This window comes from Saccopteryx leptura, chromosome 8 (assembly GCF_036850995.1).
Source record: "Saccopteryx leptura isolate mSacLep1 chromosome 8, mSacLep1_pri_phased_curated, whole genome shotgun sequence".
NCBI classification, from domain to species: domain Eukaryota; kingdom Metazoa; phylum Chordata; class Mammalia; order Chiroptera; family Emballonuridae; genus Saccopteryx; species Saccopteryx leptura.
This window is the reverse complement of record NC_089510.1, coordinates 16,473,848-16,490,997: the sequence shown is the minus strand read 5'-3', so window position 1 is coordinate 16,490,997 and position 17,150 is coordinate 16,473,848. Positions and strand designations below refer to the sequence as shown.

The 17,150-nt window shown below is 40.9% G+C and overlaps 1 protein-coding gene across 1 annotated transcript in view; it reads left to right on the top strand.

Moving 5' to 3' along the window:
* Positions 1-17,150, top strand: part of GBE1 (1,4-alpha-glucan branching enzyme 1) — a 304,174-nt gene that overhangs the window by 228,215 nt on the left and 58,809 nt on the right. Inside the window, exon 12 of the mRNA XM_066347125.1 lies at positions 2,742-2,913. Within this exon, the coding sequence (XP_066203222.1) occupies positions 2,742-2,913 (172 nt within the window). The remainder of the gene's footprint in view (positions 1-2,741; positions 2,914-17,150) is intronic.

The window sequence follows — 17,150 nt, the reverse complement described above, 5'->3', positions numbered from 1 at the left end:
GTTATAATCATACTTTACCCCCAAAATATGTAGAAACATTATAGATTTACCAAGAATTGTTTTATACTTTAAAAATTCAGGTAATTATGCCTTGTATTACAAATTGTCAGGAATGTATATATATATGCAAGTTACCTAATTCTTTCTGAAAGCATATGTTCAAATATATCTAATAAAAACTATAAATATACAGGGTGGGTGAGAAGTAGGTTTATAGTTCTGAGTACATGAAACAGTTTATTCTTATATTATTATTTATCAATTATGTTATTTTCCATATGAACAACTATAAGGCTACTTTTGCTCCACTCTGCATATTTATAAAATGAATTACATAAAAATATATTTATCATAGTAAAAATCTAACAAAATTTATCAAAATGATTTTATAACAGAATCAGATATTATAGAAGTAAACACAGGTACACATAAAAATATAATTAAACCAAAATAAGTAGAAAGGACAAATTGTTTAAGAAATAATGCTGTCTAATCCTAATTTAACAAATATATTTATATCATATATATTGTTTTTAAACTTTTTTCTTTTGGCCCTGGCCGGTTGGCCCAGTGGTAGAGCATCGGCCTGGCGTGCAGGAGTCCCAGGTTCGATTTCCGGCCAGGGCACACAGGAGAAGCGCCCATCTGCTTCTCCACCCCTCCCCCTCTCCTTCCTCTCTGTCTCTCTCTTCCCCTCCCGCAGCCACAGCTCCATTGGAGCAAAAGATGGCCCAGGCGCTGAGGATGGCTCTATGGCAGCGGTTCTCAACCTGTGGGTCGCGACCCCGGTGGGGGTCGAATGACCAAAACACAGGGGTCGCCTAAAGCCATCGGAAATACATATTTTATTTAAAAATTTATTGTATAATAAATATGTATTTTCCGATGGCTTTAGGCTACCCATGTTTTGGTCGTTCGACCCCCACCGGGGTCGCGACCCACAGGTTGAGAACCGCTGCTCTATGGCTTCTGCCTCAGGCACTAGAATGGCTCTGGTTGCAACAGAGCAACGCCCCCTGGTGGGTGTTCCGGGTGGATCCCAGTCGGGCGCATGCGGGGGTCTGTCTGACTGCCTCCCTGTTTCCAACTTCAGAAAAATACAAAAAAAAAAACCAACAAAAAAAACACTTTTTTTTTTTTTTTTTTTACCATTTGAGCCTATTTTTAAACTATACTTATATGGAACGCTGTGTTGTTATGTGTCAAATTGAAGCTGCATTCTGTTGGTACATATGTTAGTCCGCTAAGGCGGTAACCGATACCACAGGCAGGGTGGCTGCAATAACAAATTTGTTTCTCATAGTCCTGGAAGCCAGAAGTACAAGATCAGGTTGTCAGCATGTTTCATTTCTCCTGAGGCCTCTCTCCTAGGTTTGCCGGTGACATTTTCTCTGTGTTTTCTCAAGTGGCCTTTGTCTATGCACTGTCATCCCTGCTGCTTTTACCTCTTTGTATAAGGACACAGTCACTGGATTAGGACACTACCTTTATGACCTCATTTAACCTGGATTAGGACATTGCTCTATCTCTAAATAAAGTCACACTGGCTGTGGGGACTTTAGTGGGAATTTTGGGGAGAAGGGGGGAAACCATAACACTGCTCATTTTTTGTATGTTTAGATTAAAATATTTGCCTAGAAGTCAAAGAACAAAGACATTGCTTTGATAAAGGAGAAAAAAAATTGAACTCAAGTAATACAGATGACAATGACCATTTAAACAAACTGAAAATTCTTGTGGCAACAACTATATTCTGAGTTCATTTTTTCGTGGCCCACAAAATAACAACAAGACCAATAGAATGAGTAGATCTTCTTGTAACAGTATTATGAAGACAAGTCATTTTAATCAAAATAAATTAGTATAACAGGTTTGTAAGTAAAATATTTTTTCTAAAAATGAAAACAGTTGTACAGGGGTAATGGGATCATGGTTCAATCTCTATCATATGTTTCATGGTACATATGTATAAATACATATAATTTCTTTTGTCAGTGAAGAACACTTTGCATTAGTTAGCTGTTTTCAACCTTGAATAATCAGATTGTTAACAGGCCTCTCTTCTACTCAAATGTTTCTGGCTAACCTGCCCCTTTTATCAATTATTGTATTTTCATGTAAAACCAAAAAAATTATTGATAGTTTAAATGATGAATATGATGAGAAAGTAAACCTTACATTTTAAGAAAATGTTGCCAGCCTTCTGCTGAAGGAGAGGAGTGTTCATTGTAATATGTTTATATACCTTTTATTTATTTAATTTATTCATGTATTATTTTATATATACATATAAATACATATATTTATATAAGTACATATATACATCTATAAATATATACATATAGAAGACTTTATAGAAACTTACATTCTTTCAAAACAAATAAATCCATGATATATAAACTATTTCAAAACCTATTTAGTATTCTCAACATTATAATAAGTATTTATCACAATTTCTGAAAATCAGAAGCATTTTGGTAACAAATCAGGCAGCTCAGTGGTAATAATCAGGCAGCTTATCATGAGTTTTTCACCAAGTTATTTAAAAAGAAAAATCAGTCCTGAAAACACGTGTGTGAATCTCTAACATGTTTTACGAGAATAGACAGTAGCTATTGGGATACGTGTTCATACTAATCCACGCATCTCTCTATTGTTTTCCCTGCTGTGTTATTCCCGTGTGAACACAGCTGCTTTGTTTCTGTTCTCTGCATTCACCTCACTGACTTGTCCTTCTTCAGGCCCTGGTTGGGGATAAGACGCTGGCATTTTGGTTGATGGATGCGGAAATGTATACCAACATGAGTGTTCTGACCCCTTTCACTCCAGTCATTGATCGTGGCATACAGCTTCATAAAATGATCCGCCTCATCACTCATGCACTCGGTGGGGAAGGCTATCTCAATTTCATGGGTAAGTGTTAAATGATCACCTAATCCCACCTATGTTTAAAACGTTAACTAGTACTACATATGCATAAATCATGTTGAACACTTAGATTTGGCTGTTTAGATTTAAAATAGAAAATTGCAATTTTATGTCTTTAATATACTGTTATGTGTAAATTGCAAAAGTTAAATGACTATACGACTGTTATAACTAATACATGATATAAAGGTAGTCTAGGGAGCTCGTGTTTTATTTAATACCATTGACAAGTTGAGTGAACTACTTTTAAAGCTTAGAATGATTCTGAATTTATTCTGAGTTTCTTTTATTGTAGTGTTTGCACATAAAACATAAAGTCATAACTGTCATGTCATAACATGTGACACTAGTGTTACTGGTTTTCTTGAGCTAATTATATTCCAGTGTATTTTATTATATATGTGAAGGCCATGGCCTAGGATATAATGATGGGGAAAAAATGTTTTTAGATAAAGAAAATAACGAGTATTCAAAGTTATTATTGTCAGAAGGTTCTTGATTGATAAAATACAGAAATCAACTAATAACAAGTTTTCTGTTCTATTTGCTTAACAATGACCATTTAAACATTTGAGTTTTAGGAGATTTTACCAGCTTTGAGGCCAGAGAGTGGCAGAAAGATTGGTAAATGTATACGGGAGGCTGACTGACTTTTCTACAGTAAAGCCTTTGTGCTTCAGACTAAACTCATTTCCTTCTGAAAGTTTTTATAAGAATCTTAGATTGAACTTTGATAAAAGCTTCTATTTTCTTGCTAGCTTGAGATTGGAAAGCCAAGCCCAATATCCCATGCACTAAATTCCACCTGCATGACTGTACCTTTGGGGGCAGTCCTCTTTTCTCGGGATGATCAGAATCTGTTAAAATTCTACCCCTTGAGGAAGCGTCCTTGCTGGCCTGTGGGACTGCATGCACCATGCTAGCAAGCAGCAGACCGCATTTCCTGAGGGAATTAGCAGCTTCATACCCGTACGTGAAATCAGCCTCTGTTCCTTAAAAGCAACTGGTTTTCCCTGACTCAATGAACATCACTCATAAATATGGCCAATCGGCCACTCTAGTCAGATTGAGTCATGCCGTCGTTCTGTGAACCTATTTAACTCTGTCTCCATGTAAAGTAAGGACAGCTAGGGGGTAGTGAGAGCTTCATAAATGCTTTACTTCATTTACAAAAGCAGAGTTTATTAGATTGTAATAATCGATAGGTAGCATAAGAAAATAATGAAATGGGCTATCTTATAACCTGGAAACTACAACAGTTTCCCAAACAGAACCAAAGACTTTTGAGTTTATGCAGTCAGTCCCGTATAATTAATTCTTGATGCTCACTGCCTCTGAAAATATTAGGAATCCTGACTTAGTCCATTACTTTAGTCCTGGAGTTATGAAAAACTACCAAATACAGTGTGTCCGTAAAGTCATGGTGCACTTTTGACCGCTCACAGGAAAGCAACAAAAGATGATAGAAATGTGAAATCTGCACCAAATAAAAGGAAAACCCTCCCAGTTTCTGTAGGATGATATGGCAGCATGTGCGCATGCGCAGACGATGACGTAACACCATGTATACAGCGGAGCAGCCCACGGCCATGCTAGTTGAGATGTGGATGGTACAGAGGAAAGTTCAGTGTGTTCTGTGGCTCGCTAAATTCGAATCCGTGACCAAAGTGCAACGTGAATATCAGCGCGTTTATAACAAAGCGCCACCACATAGGAATAACATTACTTGGTGGGATAAGCAGTTGAAGGAACCGGCAGTTTGGTGGAGAAACTCCGTTCTGGTAGGCCGTCAGTCAGTGAGGAGTCTGTAGAGGCTATACGGGATAGCTACCTAAGGAGCCCTAAAAAATCTGTGCGTGACCCACATTGAACTGCACTGAATCGGTATGAAACTGGGAGAGTTTTCCTTTTATTTGGTGCAGATTTCACATTTCTGTCATCTTTTGTTGCTTTCCTGTGACTGGTCAAAAGTGCACCATGACTTTGTGAACACACTGTATATATATATGACTTGATAAATTTAAAAGTCAGAAACCCATGCCTAAGAGTTGAGAGTGTCAGTAGTTTGAAGTGGCTCATGGCTCCCTTTCCTGGTTAGTCCTCCTTTGTTGAAGATGTTCTCGCCTGTGGCATCAAACAGAACCTCCATCAAAGCAAAACAAAACTATTTGCAGCTGACAGACCTAATGGCCCTCGTGAGTTTAATATTGATAACTTTCAAGAAAGGAGGGTCTGTTATAAGTTCATAATGATAACTGTTTCCTGAGTATTTTTCCAGAGGGTATAAACAGGTCCTGGCAGCTAGGACATTGAAAGATCTCCAGGAACTTCATAAACTCTGTGAAATGTATATATTTATATCACATTAACTATATATATTCAACCTAGGCAGGCCGAACATCTATTCTATTTTGAAAACATTTCTTGGCCCTGTCCAGTTGGCTCAGTGGTAGAGCGTCGGCCTGGCGTGCAGAAGTCCCGGGTTCGATTCCCAGCCAGGGCACACAGGAGAAGCGCCCATCTGCTTCTCCACCCCTCCCCCTCTCCTTCCTCTCTGTCTCTCTCTTCCCCTCCTGCAGCCGAGGCTCCACTGGAGCAAAGATGGCCCGGGCGCTATGGTTGGCTCCTCGGCCTCTGCCCCAGGCGCTAGAGTGGCTCTAGTCACAACAGAGCGACTCCCCCTGGTGGGCAGAGCGTCACCCCCTGGTGGGCTTGCCGGGTGGATCCCGGTCGGGCGCATGCGGGAGTCAGTCTGACTGTCTCTCCCCGTTTCCAGCTTCAGAAAAATAAAAAGAAAAAAAAAAAAGAAAAAAAGAAAACATTTCTCACAGACCTTTCAATAATAGGCCCTGGCTGGCTGCCTTAGTGGTAGAGTGTCAGCCCAGCGTGTGGAAGTCCCAGGTTTGATTCCCGGCAGGGCACACAGGAGAAGCTCCCATCTGCTTCTTCACCCTTCCCCCTCTCCTTTCTCTCTCTCTCTCTTCCCCTCCCGCAGCCAAGGCTCCATGGGAGCAAAGATGGCCCTGGTGCAGGCACTGAGGATGGCTCCATGGCCTCTGCCTCAGGTGCTAGAATGGCTCCTGTTGCAACGGAGCAACGCCCCAGATGGGCAGAGCATTGCCCCCTGGTGGACATGCTGGGAGTCTCATGCTGGGACATCCCAGTTGGGCTCATGCAGGGAGTCTGTCTCTCTGCCTCCCCACTTCTCACTTCAAAAAAAATACAAAAAGATAAATAAATAAATAACAATAGACCTTTTAATAGCAACACAATCAATAAACACATTACCAGCATCTCTTTCTATAATGTCTGTAAATTGACCATCTTTGTGGTCTCAAATATAATTTTGAGGTTATACTTTGATATAATACTCAGACTCCTTTGACGTTTTATTCTTTTGTCTTTGAAATAAATAGCTTCTAATATTTAACTCCAGTATAGCACCTTATTTTTATTCCTTCTGTCTCATTATCTTTTGTAAATCTACGTTTCTCTAACTTTACCGTCAGTAAATTCCAGATGATTATAATTTCTGTTTATTGATGTGTTTTATGGAATTACATATTTTCCGACGAACTGTTATGATTTTAAATATGTACTTTTTTCCCCCGTTTTCTGATCATGGCACTGTTCTGCTTACTGGCTCCAATGATGACGGTGTTCTCCAGCCGAGCTGTGAGCCTCACGTGAATCAGTCCCCTGTGGGCTTCCCCGTTGATCTCTCAGCTGGAGCTTAGCAAGCCTCCTTTCAATTCATTTGATGTACCAACCTGCTTCCACTCTGAACTCTGTTCAGTTTGCTGTTCTCACTCTTGGAGCATCGCCCTCCAACGCTCCCTCCCTTACCTGACCAAATCCTTTTTCTGCAAGCCTCACGTCCTTGGGGAGACCTTTCCTAACGCCTCAAAGCGTGCCGGATTGCCTATTATGCATTCTTATAGTATTGTATACTTCCTGTTCGTGACATTTAACAAAACTACATATGAAAAAAAAAACTATTAAATGGATGATTCCCTGGATAAAATGAGAACTCAGTGAAAATAGAGGCCCTCTGTATCTTACTCATTGTTGCATCTTCAGGAATTGGTAGCAGTTAGAACAGTGATCTCGTACATATAAGACTTTCCCATTTTTCTGAAAAAGAATATCAAATAGATATACAAAATATTGCCTGTATGTCATATTTTAGCAGTGGTTCATTGGCTGTAATCACCAGTTATAGTTTTAAGGAAACTCATCTTCTTTTTCCAAGTGGCATAGAAATCAATTTAAGAAATTCTTCAAGACTGAGGAGCAGTTTGATTGTTTACTCTTGTTTTAGGCATTTTTTAACTTGTTAGCTATCTGGAATTTTAATTTATTTCTCTCTAACAGAGACAGAGTGATTTAAAAGATATAAAATAACAACACATCTTTGTAGTTTTCTAATGAAACCTCTTTAGATAGATTTGGAAGACATTTAAATGTGTGCTCTCTTATCAAAAAATCATTAGACTAAATAATGTATTTGTTCAGAATTATACCAGTTTGTGTTTTGTTTGTTTTTGTCTAATATAATGCAAATTTGGGGTTTTAAAAAAAATTCTTTTACTCTGGTTAAATCAGAGGAACATTTGCTATGGATGTTTTGATTTGCTAAGTTATGTTAATTGGTAATAAATAAATACATTTGTATTTTCTATTCTTCTGTCATACAATCATATAAAAGAGGAATATAATCAAACACAGAAGAGAGAAGCAAGGATGGCCAAATTATTTTTATATTTTCATATCACTGATTGTAAGTTTATATTGATATAGATTCTGTACTTTCTAGAACATTTTATATGTGTCATCTTATTTAAACTTCATAGACTGTTTCTGCTTTTTATACTATGCCTTAGTTCAAAAGAACCCTGAGATGAAAGTGAGAAGAGTAGGGAGGTATGCTGGGTAGATGGTGGAGGCTTCATTTTGCTAAAACTGCAGTAAGGAGAGGGAAGGTAATGTGCTAACTTTGTACAACTAGAAAATGACAGCAGCTGGTTGTTTAGCCTTTTCTGAGAAAATTAAACAAAAAATTATTCTTATACCAATATGTAAATTACCATGGATATTAGTACATATTAATAATGTTAAATATTGCCTGAACAGGTGGTAGCACAGTGGACAGAGCATCGGTCTGGGATGCTGAGGCCCCAGGTTCAAAACTGCTAGGTCGCTGACTTGAGTGCTGGGTCACCAGCTTGAATGTGGGATCATAGACATGATCTCATGATCACTGCTTTGAGCCTTAAGGTCGCTGGCTTGAGCCCAAGGTCGTTGGCTTGAGCCCAAGGTCGTTGGCTTGAGCAAGGGGCCACTGGCTCTGCTAGAGCCCTGCAGTCAAGGCACATATGAGAAAGCAGTCAATGAACAGCTAAGGTGCTGCAACTATGAGTTGAATCTTCTCATTACTTCCTTCCTCTCTGTCAGTCCCTGTCTGTCCCTCCATCTCTCTCTACCAAAAAAATAAATAAATAAATCTCTTTTAGTGAAAAGATAGGACACTGTCTGAGTGGGAATCCTGACTTTCTAGCTGTGTGACCTGGGTAAGAGGTGTCAGTGCTTGAGGCTTCTTCATATGCTCAGCGGTAACGTGGAGGTGATATGGTTACTACGTATAAAACATTCGGAATACTGCCAGGCACAGAGATCATAATTAACTTGTATTTAAATATAAGTTTAATTTAAATAAAGTTTATATTACTATTTTTAATATTATTTGCTATCTTATTAGAGAGTGCTTTTTTTTTTTTTTAATATTGTCTGAGGGCATGTTGTTTAACATAAGAGCATCTTAAAATGTTCTTTAAAATATCAGAAAGGGCCCTGACTGGTGGGCTTAGTGGTAGAGTGGCAGCCCAACATGTGGACGTCCCGGGTTCAATTCCCAGTCAGGACACACAGGAGAAGCACCCATCTGCTTCTCCACCCTTCCCCCTCTCCTTTCTCTCTATCTCCCCCCCCCACCCCCACAGCCAAAACTCCATCGGAGCAAAGTTGGCCCAGGCGCTGAGGATGATGGCTCCATGACCTCCACCTCAGGCTCTGGAATGGCTCTGGATGCAGTGGAGCAATGCCCCAGATGGGCACAGCATCGCCCCCTAGTGGGCTTGCTGGGTGAATCCTGGTCGGGCACATGCGGGAGTCTGTCTCTCTGCCTCCCTGCTTCTCACTGCAGAAAGTAAATAATTAATTAATTAAAGTAAATTAATAAATAAAATATCAAAAGGTAATAATGGTTTGTTAAAAATCAAATAACATTTTCTCAGTTGATATTATGTAAATTAAGTCATTTCGGCAGTCAGTCTTAGTAAAAGTAAATATTACCGTTTTTGTGTTTAATTCATAGTGACATTTACTGAATGTTGCTGTGAAAATACCTTACTTAGCTTTCAAGTACGAAGGATCTGAGCGTTGCCTCAATCAGTTTTCATTTCTAGGATGAGCCCCTATCATCTTGACCAGTTAGTATTTACCAATTTGTCATATTTTATGTTGCCTATGCATGAATCTTCATAAGCATTGGATAAAATTTAACATGTTTTTCTGGCTTACTTGTGCCCAGAATTAAGGAAAAGAGAGCGAGGGAGAGGGAGAATATGCAGATTGACTTAAGGCAAGTGCAATTTTTTAAAAGTCAGTGAGTTACGTATCAATTTAAACTATAAAGGTAATATATTCATAACATATTTTAGAATGTGTTTTAACACAATTTATAAAAGCCCTTCCTGCTTCAGACATTTACATGTTTCTACTGTGTACCAGGTAGTGCTAAGGACTACCGTGGATAGTCTGAGGAGCAGGCAGTCCTGCCCTCAAGGTCTCAATCCAAAAGGAACTACAGACAAGTGAGCAGACAGAGACCTTTAGACTGACTGGCCCGTGCACTGGAGACAGTGTTGAGATCAGCAGAGAGTGTCACGTCACTATGTAGAAACTGGGCGAAGAGCTTGTTGGTGCGATGCACGCACGGATTCAGCCCGCGGAACCGAGAGTAGAAAGGCACAAAAAAGCCGTGCAGTGAAATCAGTAAAACTTTTAGCAGAAGTGGGGCTGAAGAAATAGAGTGAGAGAGATTCAAGTCGGTTAAGAATATTTTACTTCAAATTAAAAACAAACAAACAAAAAAAAAAACTGGGGCCTAAGGGAATTATTTTAGAGATTATTCATCAATTGGCAAGTTTAATGAAAAATGTGGGGTTTTTTAGCCACTTTCAATGATCATGAACTCTGCAGTAAGAAAGACACGATATTAATGGTTAAATGGCTTACGGTTCTGGTTCTCTGTTCTCTATTATGACTGCAAGGAGACAGATTAGAAAAATAAGATGTGCGATTTTTGTTAATCTATATCAGCGGTTCTCAACCTGTGGGTCGATGGCTTTAGGCGACCCCTGTGTTTTGGTTGTTCGACCCTCGCCGGGGTCGCGACCCACAGGTTGAGAACCGCTGATCTATATGGATGCAGCTTTGGTACTTCTTGTAGTCATTGGTTGTTTAAAAATGTTTAATTGATAGTTAAAAATAAGTATAAAATGAAGAACATTTTCTGCTTTATACATAGGGAAACTTCAGTGAATATATGTTAATTGCCTGTAGATGAACCGCCAGAACAATTCAAAGGAGGAATGTGAGAATAGCCGTGTGTCTGTTTAGTCCCGTTTTCTGGTGGCTTCTCTGCTCTAATGAAGTGTTACACTGTCCTGATCCAGTCAGTTGAGGCCAAGTGAGCAGTCCCAGGCTTCATTAACGTGCCCGCTCAGGGACTGTTAAGGTATGTGGTCAGGCAGGCAAATGGGTGGCTATGTCCCGTGATCACAGTTAGTAAGGAAAAACAATTAATACTTAATTTGTAGTATTAATTCCATATAATTCCAAAATAATGGCATCGATAGCATTTTTTATTAAAGATTGCTTAGAATTGTAGGAAAAGAGAAGAAACGAAATATTTAAGTCATTTATAATATAAACATACAAACGCAAACTAAAAGCTAAGTATTGAGCACATATCTTGCTGATTTAAAATCCTGGCAGACAATATAGAATGTAAATTTGAGAGTCAGCTATCCAAAGAAAACCAAAATTTAATCATAAAATTGAAAAGGAAATAATAGTAATACTTTTTTAAAAAATGTAAGTTTAAATAATAAAGTACATTAGTATGTCATCGCTGATTTGCAAATTTCTTTTTGTGAAAAATGTTCTGACTTTTCAAAGAAAGCTCTGTGCAACCCTGTCCTCGGCTGGACAGTGATAAGGAGCAGTCACCCTGGACTGCTGACTCCCGAGTTTGCTTTATTTTCATGTCATCTAGTGTCTTATGCCTTTAAAAGAATTCTTTTGAACAACTTCTGGGTTTTGTTTGGTAAGGACTCCAGTCTTCTTACTGAGAGCGTGCTGCCAGTTTTGTTTCAAAAGTAGTTTTTTGTTTTCCCCTGTGGTTTGACTTCATGTTCTCAGTTTCATCCTATAGAGATGGAGATTCCAAGCCAGAGTGACCCGAATCCCTTTAAACGCTGCTGTGCGTACTCTGCTTGTTCAGAGAGCCTTTGAACTGGAGAAGGTATTGTGCTGGTGAGAGAAGCTTTGCTTTCTCGGCCGTCATTTCCCTCCTTCCTCTTGGGGATTACACTGTCGTAGAAGGAACATTTTCTAAATGAGTATACCTTTATTCGATCTGAAATTTTAATGCTGTGTATAACTCACTGGGTATAGCTCAAACCATAAATGATTTAAATTTCTCATTTAAAATATACTGAACTAGCAGTGGTAACTCGACAAAACTTGTAACTTTTTACTACTACAATATAGCACGGTAGTGCAGAGAACTGAAAACTCATGCTGTCGTCATAAAACGCACACGTGTGCCTCGTGACATCAGGTGTTCATGCATCAACTGAAATGTCAGAAATAATCTAGAGTCAATAGGACTCATTGATTTGTTTGCTCATTCACTCTTTTATTTATTTAAGTTAAGCTCATTGTTGCCAAGTTGGTTTCTGGATCCAGATGCAGGCTGGTGGCAAGCGGAGCTGGGTGAGGAGGAAGATGCTGCATTGCTTTTATGTTGTCAGTGAGGTCATCGTTTGAGAGTAGAAGTTCCGGCTATTTGAGGAAAATAGTAGAAGCATGAAACAGACATCTTCAGGCGGGAAAACCCTGGAGGACCACAGTAGGATAACTAGGTGGTATTGAATGCTTGTTGATTTGTTATCCAGACTAGAAATTCAGTCAGCCTTTTGGTTCTGTGACTTTTTTTTTTTTTCTAGAAGGCGGTGATTGATCAAGGGTTGAAGTGTTGACAGGAATCTGCCAAAAAGAGGGAAAGACGTTTGAAAGTGTGAGGAAACAGCAGAGAGATAACCACTGAGTCGGCGTTTCTCAGAAGGGCCCATTGGCAAGGCCCGGGAGTTCCAGAACACACTGGAAACTGTGATTGAATTGGTCTTGGTCAGAGCGCGGGTTTTGGAATTTTGAAAAATATTTCCAGGTGATCCTGAAGAGTAGGCAGGCAGCAGAGAGAGAACTGCAGAAGGAAGTAGAAGCCACAGGAGACTTCTCTGGTGGCAGCACAGACATGGAAGAGGAGCACTGGGAGCATGCAGGGAGGAGAGGCGGGCAGTGGGGATAGAGAGGCAGTGTGGGGAAGCCCAGGAGACTTCTCTGGTGGCAGCAGACATGGAAGAGGAGCACTGGGAGCATGCGGGGAGGAGAGGCGGGCAGTGGGGATAGAGAGGCAGTGTGGGGAAGCCCAGGAGACTTCTCTGGTGGCAGCACAGACATGGAGGAGGAGCACTGGGAGCCTGCAGGGAGGAGAGGCGGGCAGTGGGGATAGAGAGGCTGTGTGGGGAAGCCCAGGAGACTTCTCTGGTGGCAGCAGACATGGAAGAGGAGCACTGGGAGCCTGCAGGGAGGAGAGGCGGGCAGTGGGGATAGAGAGGCAGTGTGGGGAAGCCCAGCTGTCAGTGAATGAACTTCTCAGCAACCAGGGCAAAGCGGACGGGGCTCCTCCCGGCGTTTTCCTGATGGCTATTGAGAACCATTTTCAAACCATATGTTTATCAATAGGTAAAATTTAAATCAGAAGCCTTTTCTGCCTTTCTTATATTGTTTGCTCTATTTAGAAACAAACTAAAATCATCCCAGAAGAGAGAAAACTATTTTTTTTTTGTTCACAATGTGGGTCATCGAGGTGTGTACATATATTTCACTGCTTTCTGGTTTAGGAACCTCATTACCATGTTGTGATTCTTGTTTCTGTAATGAGTGATACCTGTGGAGAAAGTGGCATAATTACAAACTGGCAATTTTCTCTCTCAGCGGTGTTATGAAATTTCCATTACTAATTTTGAAGGATTTCCTCAATATGCTTATATTGTATTTTGACATTTAAAATTCGGTGGAGCATTCTTTAATGAATAGGTCACGTTCTCCCTAAAGTTACAGGGAAAGTTGGGTGGAGTTTGTCTTGTCCTAGATGTCAGTCTGCGTTCGGTGTTAGCCACTTTCTACTTCATGTCAACGTGGGATCGTACTTCAGTCTTCCATCTGTGATTGTTTAGTGTCAGACCTGCAGATTCCCCTTTTTTTTCTGATAGGTAGGAATACAATAAAAATTTAAATGTCTTCCTGCTAAGTGCTGGAATTGAAGCAGTTGTAGGAAGACAAAATACATTCTCCTGAACAGTAGGAGTGCTAATTTTTGGCATTTTTCTCTTAGCTTGTTGAGGCAAGTTTACTGAATGTAACATGACTAGTAGAAGTCTATAAAACTGAGCTGTGAAAAACTGTAGAATTCTCAATAGGAGCTGTTGTAAATGGCTTGAAGCCCTGTTAAAATGCTCTGAGACACAAATAGCATCTTTTCCTAAATGGCATACACTTAAAAAGTAATGGCCCTGATTTGATTTACTGCCCAGTGATAACCAGTTTTAACTGTCAGTTAATGAGAACCTCCCATGAGTGTGACATTGTGCTGCGAGTGCAGGAAGTGCTGTTGGAATCACCTGGAGGGCTTTAAAATACTCTCCACCAACCCTTCTAGCTAAGGCCGTGATACGTGAGATTATGGCAGTAGTAGTTGCAAACCATCTCACCAGATGATTTTCATTTGTGTAGTTACGGCATGGAGATGCACTTATGGAGGGGTATGCCAGAATGAAGGTCTGGGCCCGCAGTCCACCCTGACTAGGCTGGAGTCACCGGGAGCCAGCTGGTAGAATCTCCTGTCCCTCTCCCCCAGTGGTTTCCTCACTCCAGTCAAAACGGGAAACGCCCTTCCTGCACATTCATTTTCACAAAAGAACCTTCACTTCCTTTCTAATGATTAGAACCTGGGAAAAGAGTCCTATCAGAGAAATTTCAGCGTCACCTATTGGCGAATGTTCCGGGTGTAGCATGTCCACATTTTTCTCTCATATGGACCAGATTGAATACATCACCCTCTTAAATAAGAAAAGGCTGTCCTAATAATCTGGATGTCAAGAGGAGAAAAGCAACTGAATCCGTCTGCCCTTAGTTCTTTAAGCCTCGGTCTTAGGGTAAGATACTTGTATGGTCCCTGCATGTCTTCTTTGGGGTGGTGCGTGTGAATGAATGGCTCCTGAACTACACTTGAGCTGGTCTGACCTCCCACTGAACTTCCAAAGACAGAGCTAAAGCAATAGGATGAGAGCTAGGGCAGCTCCCCTGGCCTGCAGCTATCTAAGCCACGACCTTGCAACCTTTTACTCTTGGGGACCGGTGAAAATAGGAGAGTTATTTCAGAAATGGCTAGGACAGCAGTCACCCTGAGCATAAGCAAGTTCGACAGAGATCGTTGGGCCGCTGATGCTCGTACAGCATCAGGTGGTTAACTCTTCCACAGACTGGCACAGAACGGCGGACCGTCTGCAGTCGGGCAGTTGAAGAACAGGGATCCCTGCGGTCACTGCTCTCTGGTTCGTCGCCTCTAAGCCTTTTCTACCAAAAATGGAAACTTTTCTCTCTTTGATTTATCTCTATAACATTCTGTCACAAAAATGGAGATATTGATTAGAACTATTGGTTCAATCGTTTATTTTCATTAGAGGGATTTTCTGGGAAAATAATCTTGTTTTTCTGTGCAGGGCATGCAGCCCAGTTCAGGGTTATCCCTCATGTGTTATGTATGGATTTTAAACCACAACTGACCATAGGGCATGGGCCTTTGTCCCGGAGATGGCCTCATCATAAAGAAAGAAAACTTCCAGCACAGGAAGGCCCTTGGTTTCTCTTCATCTCTTTCTCTCTCTCTCCCTCTCTGCAAAGTGGTAATCAGAAATAGAAATTGTAACTTGGAGGCTTCATAGAAGTTTTTTAATTTGACCAACCTGTCGAGTAGCTCTGGGTCATAGAATAAGGCTCAGTGAAAAGGGCACAGTGGTTTCTAAAATTAATACATGCATTTCTTGCTCTTAGACCACTACACACACACACACACACACACACACACACACACACACACGAGTATATGAATATATATATATATATATATATATGAAATGTCTTTCTTTGGGTGTGCAAGTTTGGATGAATCTCACAGTGTTATTTTTTTATGCCTTGAAAATGCTCCGAGTTCTCGATTATATATAAGACAGTATAGGCCCTGGCCAGTTGGCTCAGTGGTAGAGCATCGGCCTGGCGTGCAGGAGTCCTGGGTTCGATTCCCGGTCAGGGCACACAGGAGAAGTGCCCATCTGCTTCTCCACCCCTCCCCCTCTCCTTCCTCTCTGTCTCTCTCTTCCCCTCCCGCAGCCGAGGCTCCATTGGAGCAAAGTTTGCCCGGGCACTGAGGATGGCTCTGTGGCCTCTGCCTCAGGTGCTAGAATGGCTCTGGTTGCAACAGAGCGACGTCCCAGATGGGCAGAGCATCGCTCCCTGGTGGGCTTGCCGGGTGGATCCCGGTTGGGCACATGCAGGAGTATGTCTGACTGCCTCCCCGTTTCCGGCTTCAGAAAAATACAAAAAAAAGAAAAAAAAATCATATAAGACAGTATAGGTACAGGTGCTCCTCGCTATCTGAAAGTAGAGTGTTGCTGTGAAATTTTACATAAGCTGAAATGACATAAAGCAAAGAATCAGAAATGGAAAAATTGTTGTGCATCCCCAGACACAAAAGTATAAACTATTGAAGTATACCGCATATGCTCAGTTGCATCCAGTATTACGCTAAATGTAACACCCTTACAATCTCGCTTAGATTTTTCTAATTCCTGAGAACACATCTTGCTCATGGATGCACAAAAGAAATCAGTATTAGGCACACGTCGTCACAGACAGTGTTTCAAAGCTTTGGCAGCTTGACGCCGAGATGCCGAGTGAAGGGGAAGGAGACAGCGGTGCCACTCTCGCTGCTCAGGGCGCATGCTGCTGCCCTGTGGCGGCTAGCTGCAGAACACACGGTGAGCGCCGTTTTCACTTTCGCCTTCTTTGTAAAATAGAAAACCCCCTCTGATTCAGTTTGCAGAAACAGGTAGTAAGGCAGGACTTTCATAAAGTGTAGTGGCAGAACTAGAGATTTTGAAGAGTGGGGAACACTTGTATAACTTGCATTATTTTGCAACTATCATTCGGAAAAGTTTAATTTAGAATTTGTAAAGTTAGTAACTGTTGGTACAATTGAAAATTGCGCTACTTTAAGGAATTCTGTAATATAGGAAAGAATTACCACCAGATTTATATTTTATGAAAACCTTTTCATATAATTAAGTTGCCTAAAGTGAGTTGTACCCTTAGAAACGTAAATAACAAATACAAAAGTATAACTTTTAAAGCATAAACAGTTTATATATTGTAGAAATGCCTAAAATACAATACTTATCTCCCCTGTAAAATACATATAGAAACTCTATTGACAATTAAAAAGCTCACACTATTACCTTTAAAAACATGTCAACTTTCTGCCCTGGCCGGTTGGCTCAGTAATAGAACGTCGGCTTGGTGTGCAGGAGTCCCGGGTTCGATTCCTGGCCAGGGCACACAGGGAAGCACCCATCTGCTTCTCTACCCCTCCACCCTTCCCCCTCTCTTTCCTCTCTGTCTCTCTCTTCCCCTCCCACAGCCAAGGCTCCATTGGAGCAAAGTTGGCCCAGGCGCTAAGGATGGCTCCATGGCCTCTGCCTCAGGCACTAGAATGGCTCTGGTCGCAAAAGAGCAACGCCCCAGATGGGCAGTGCATC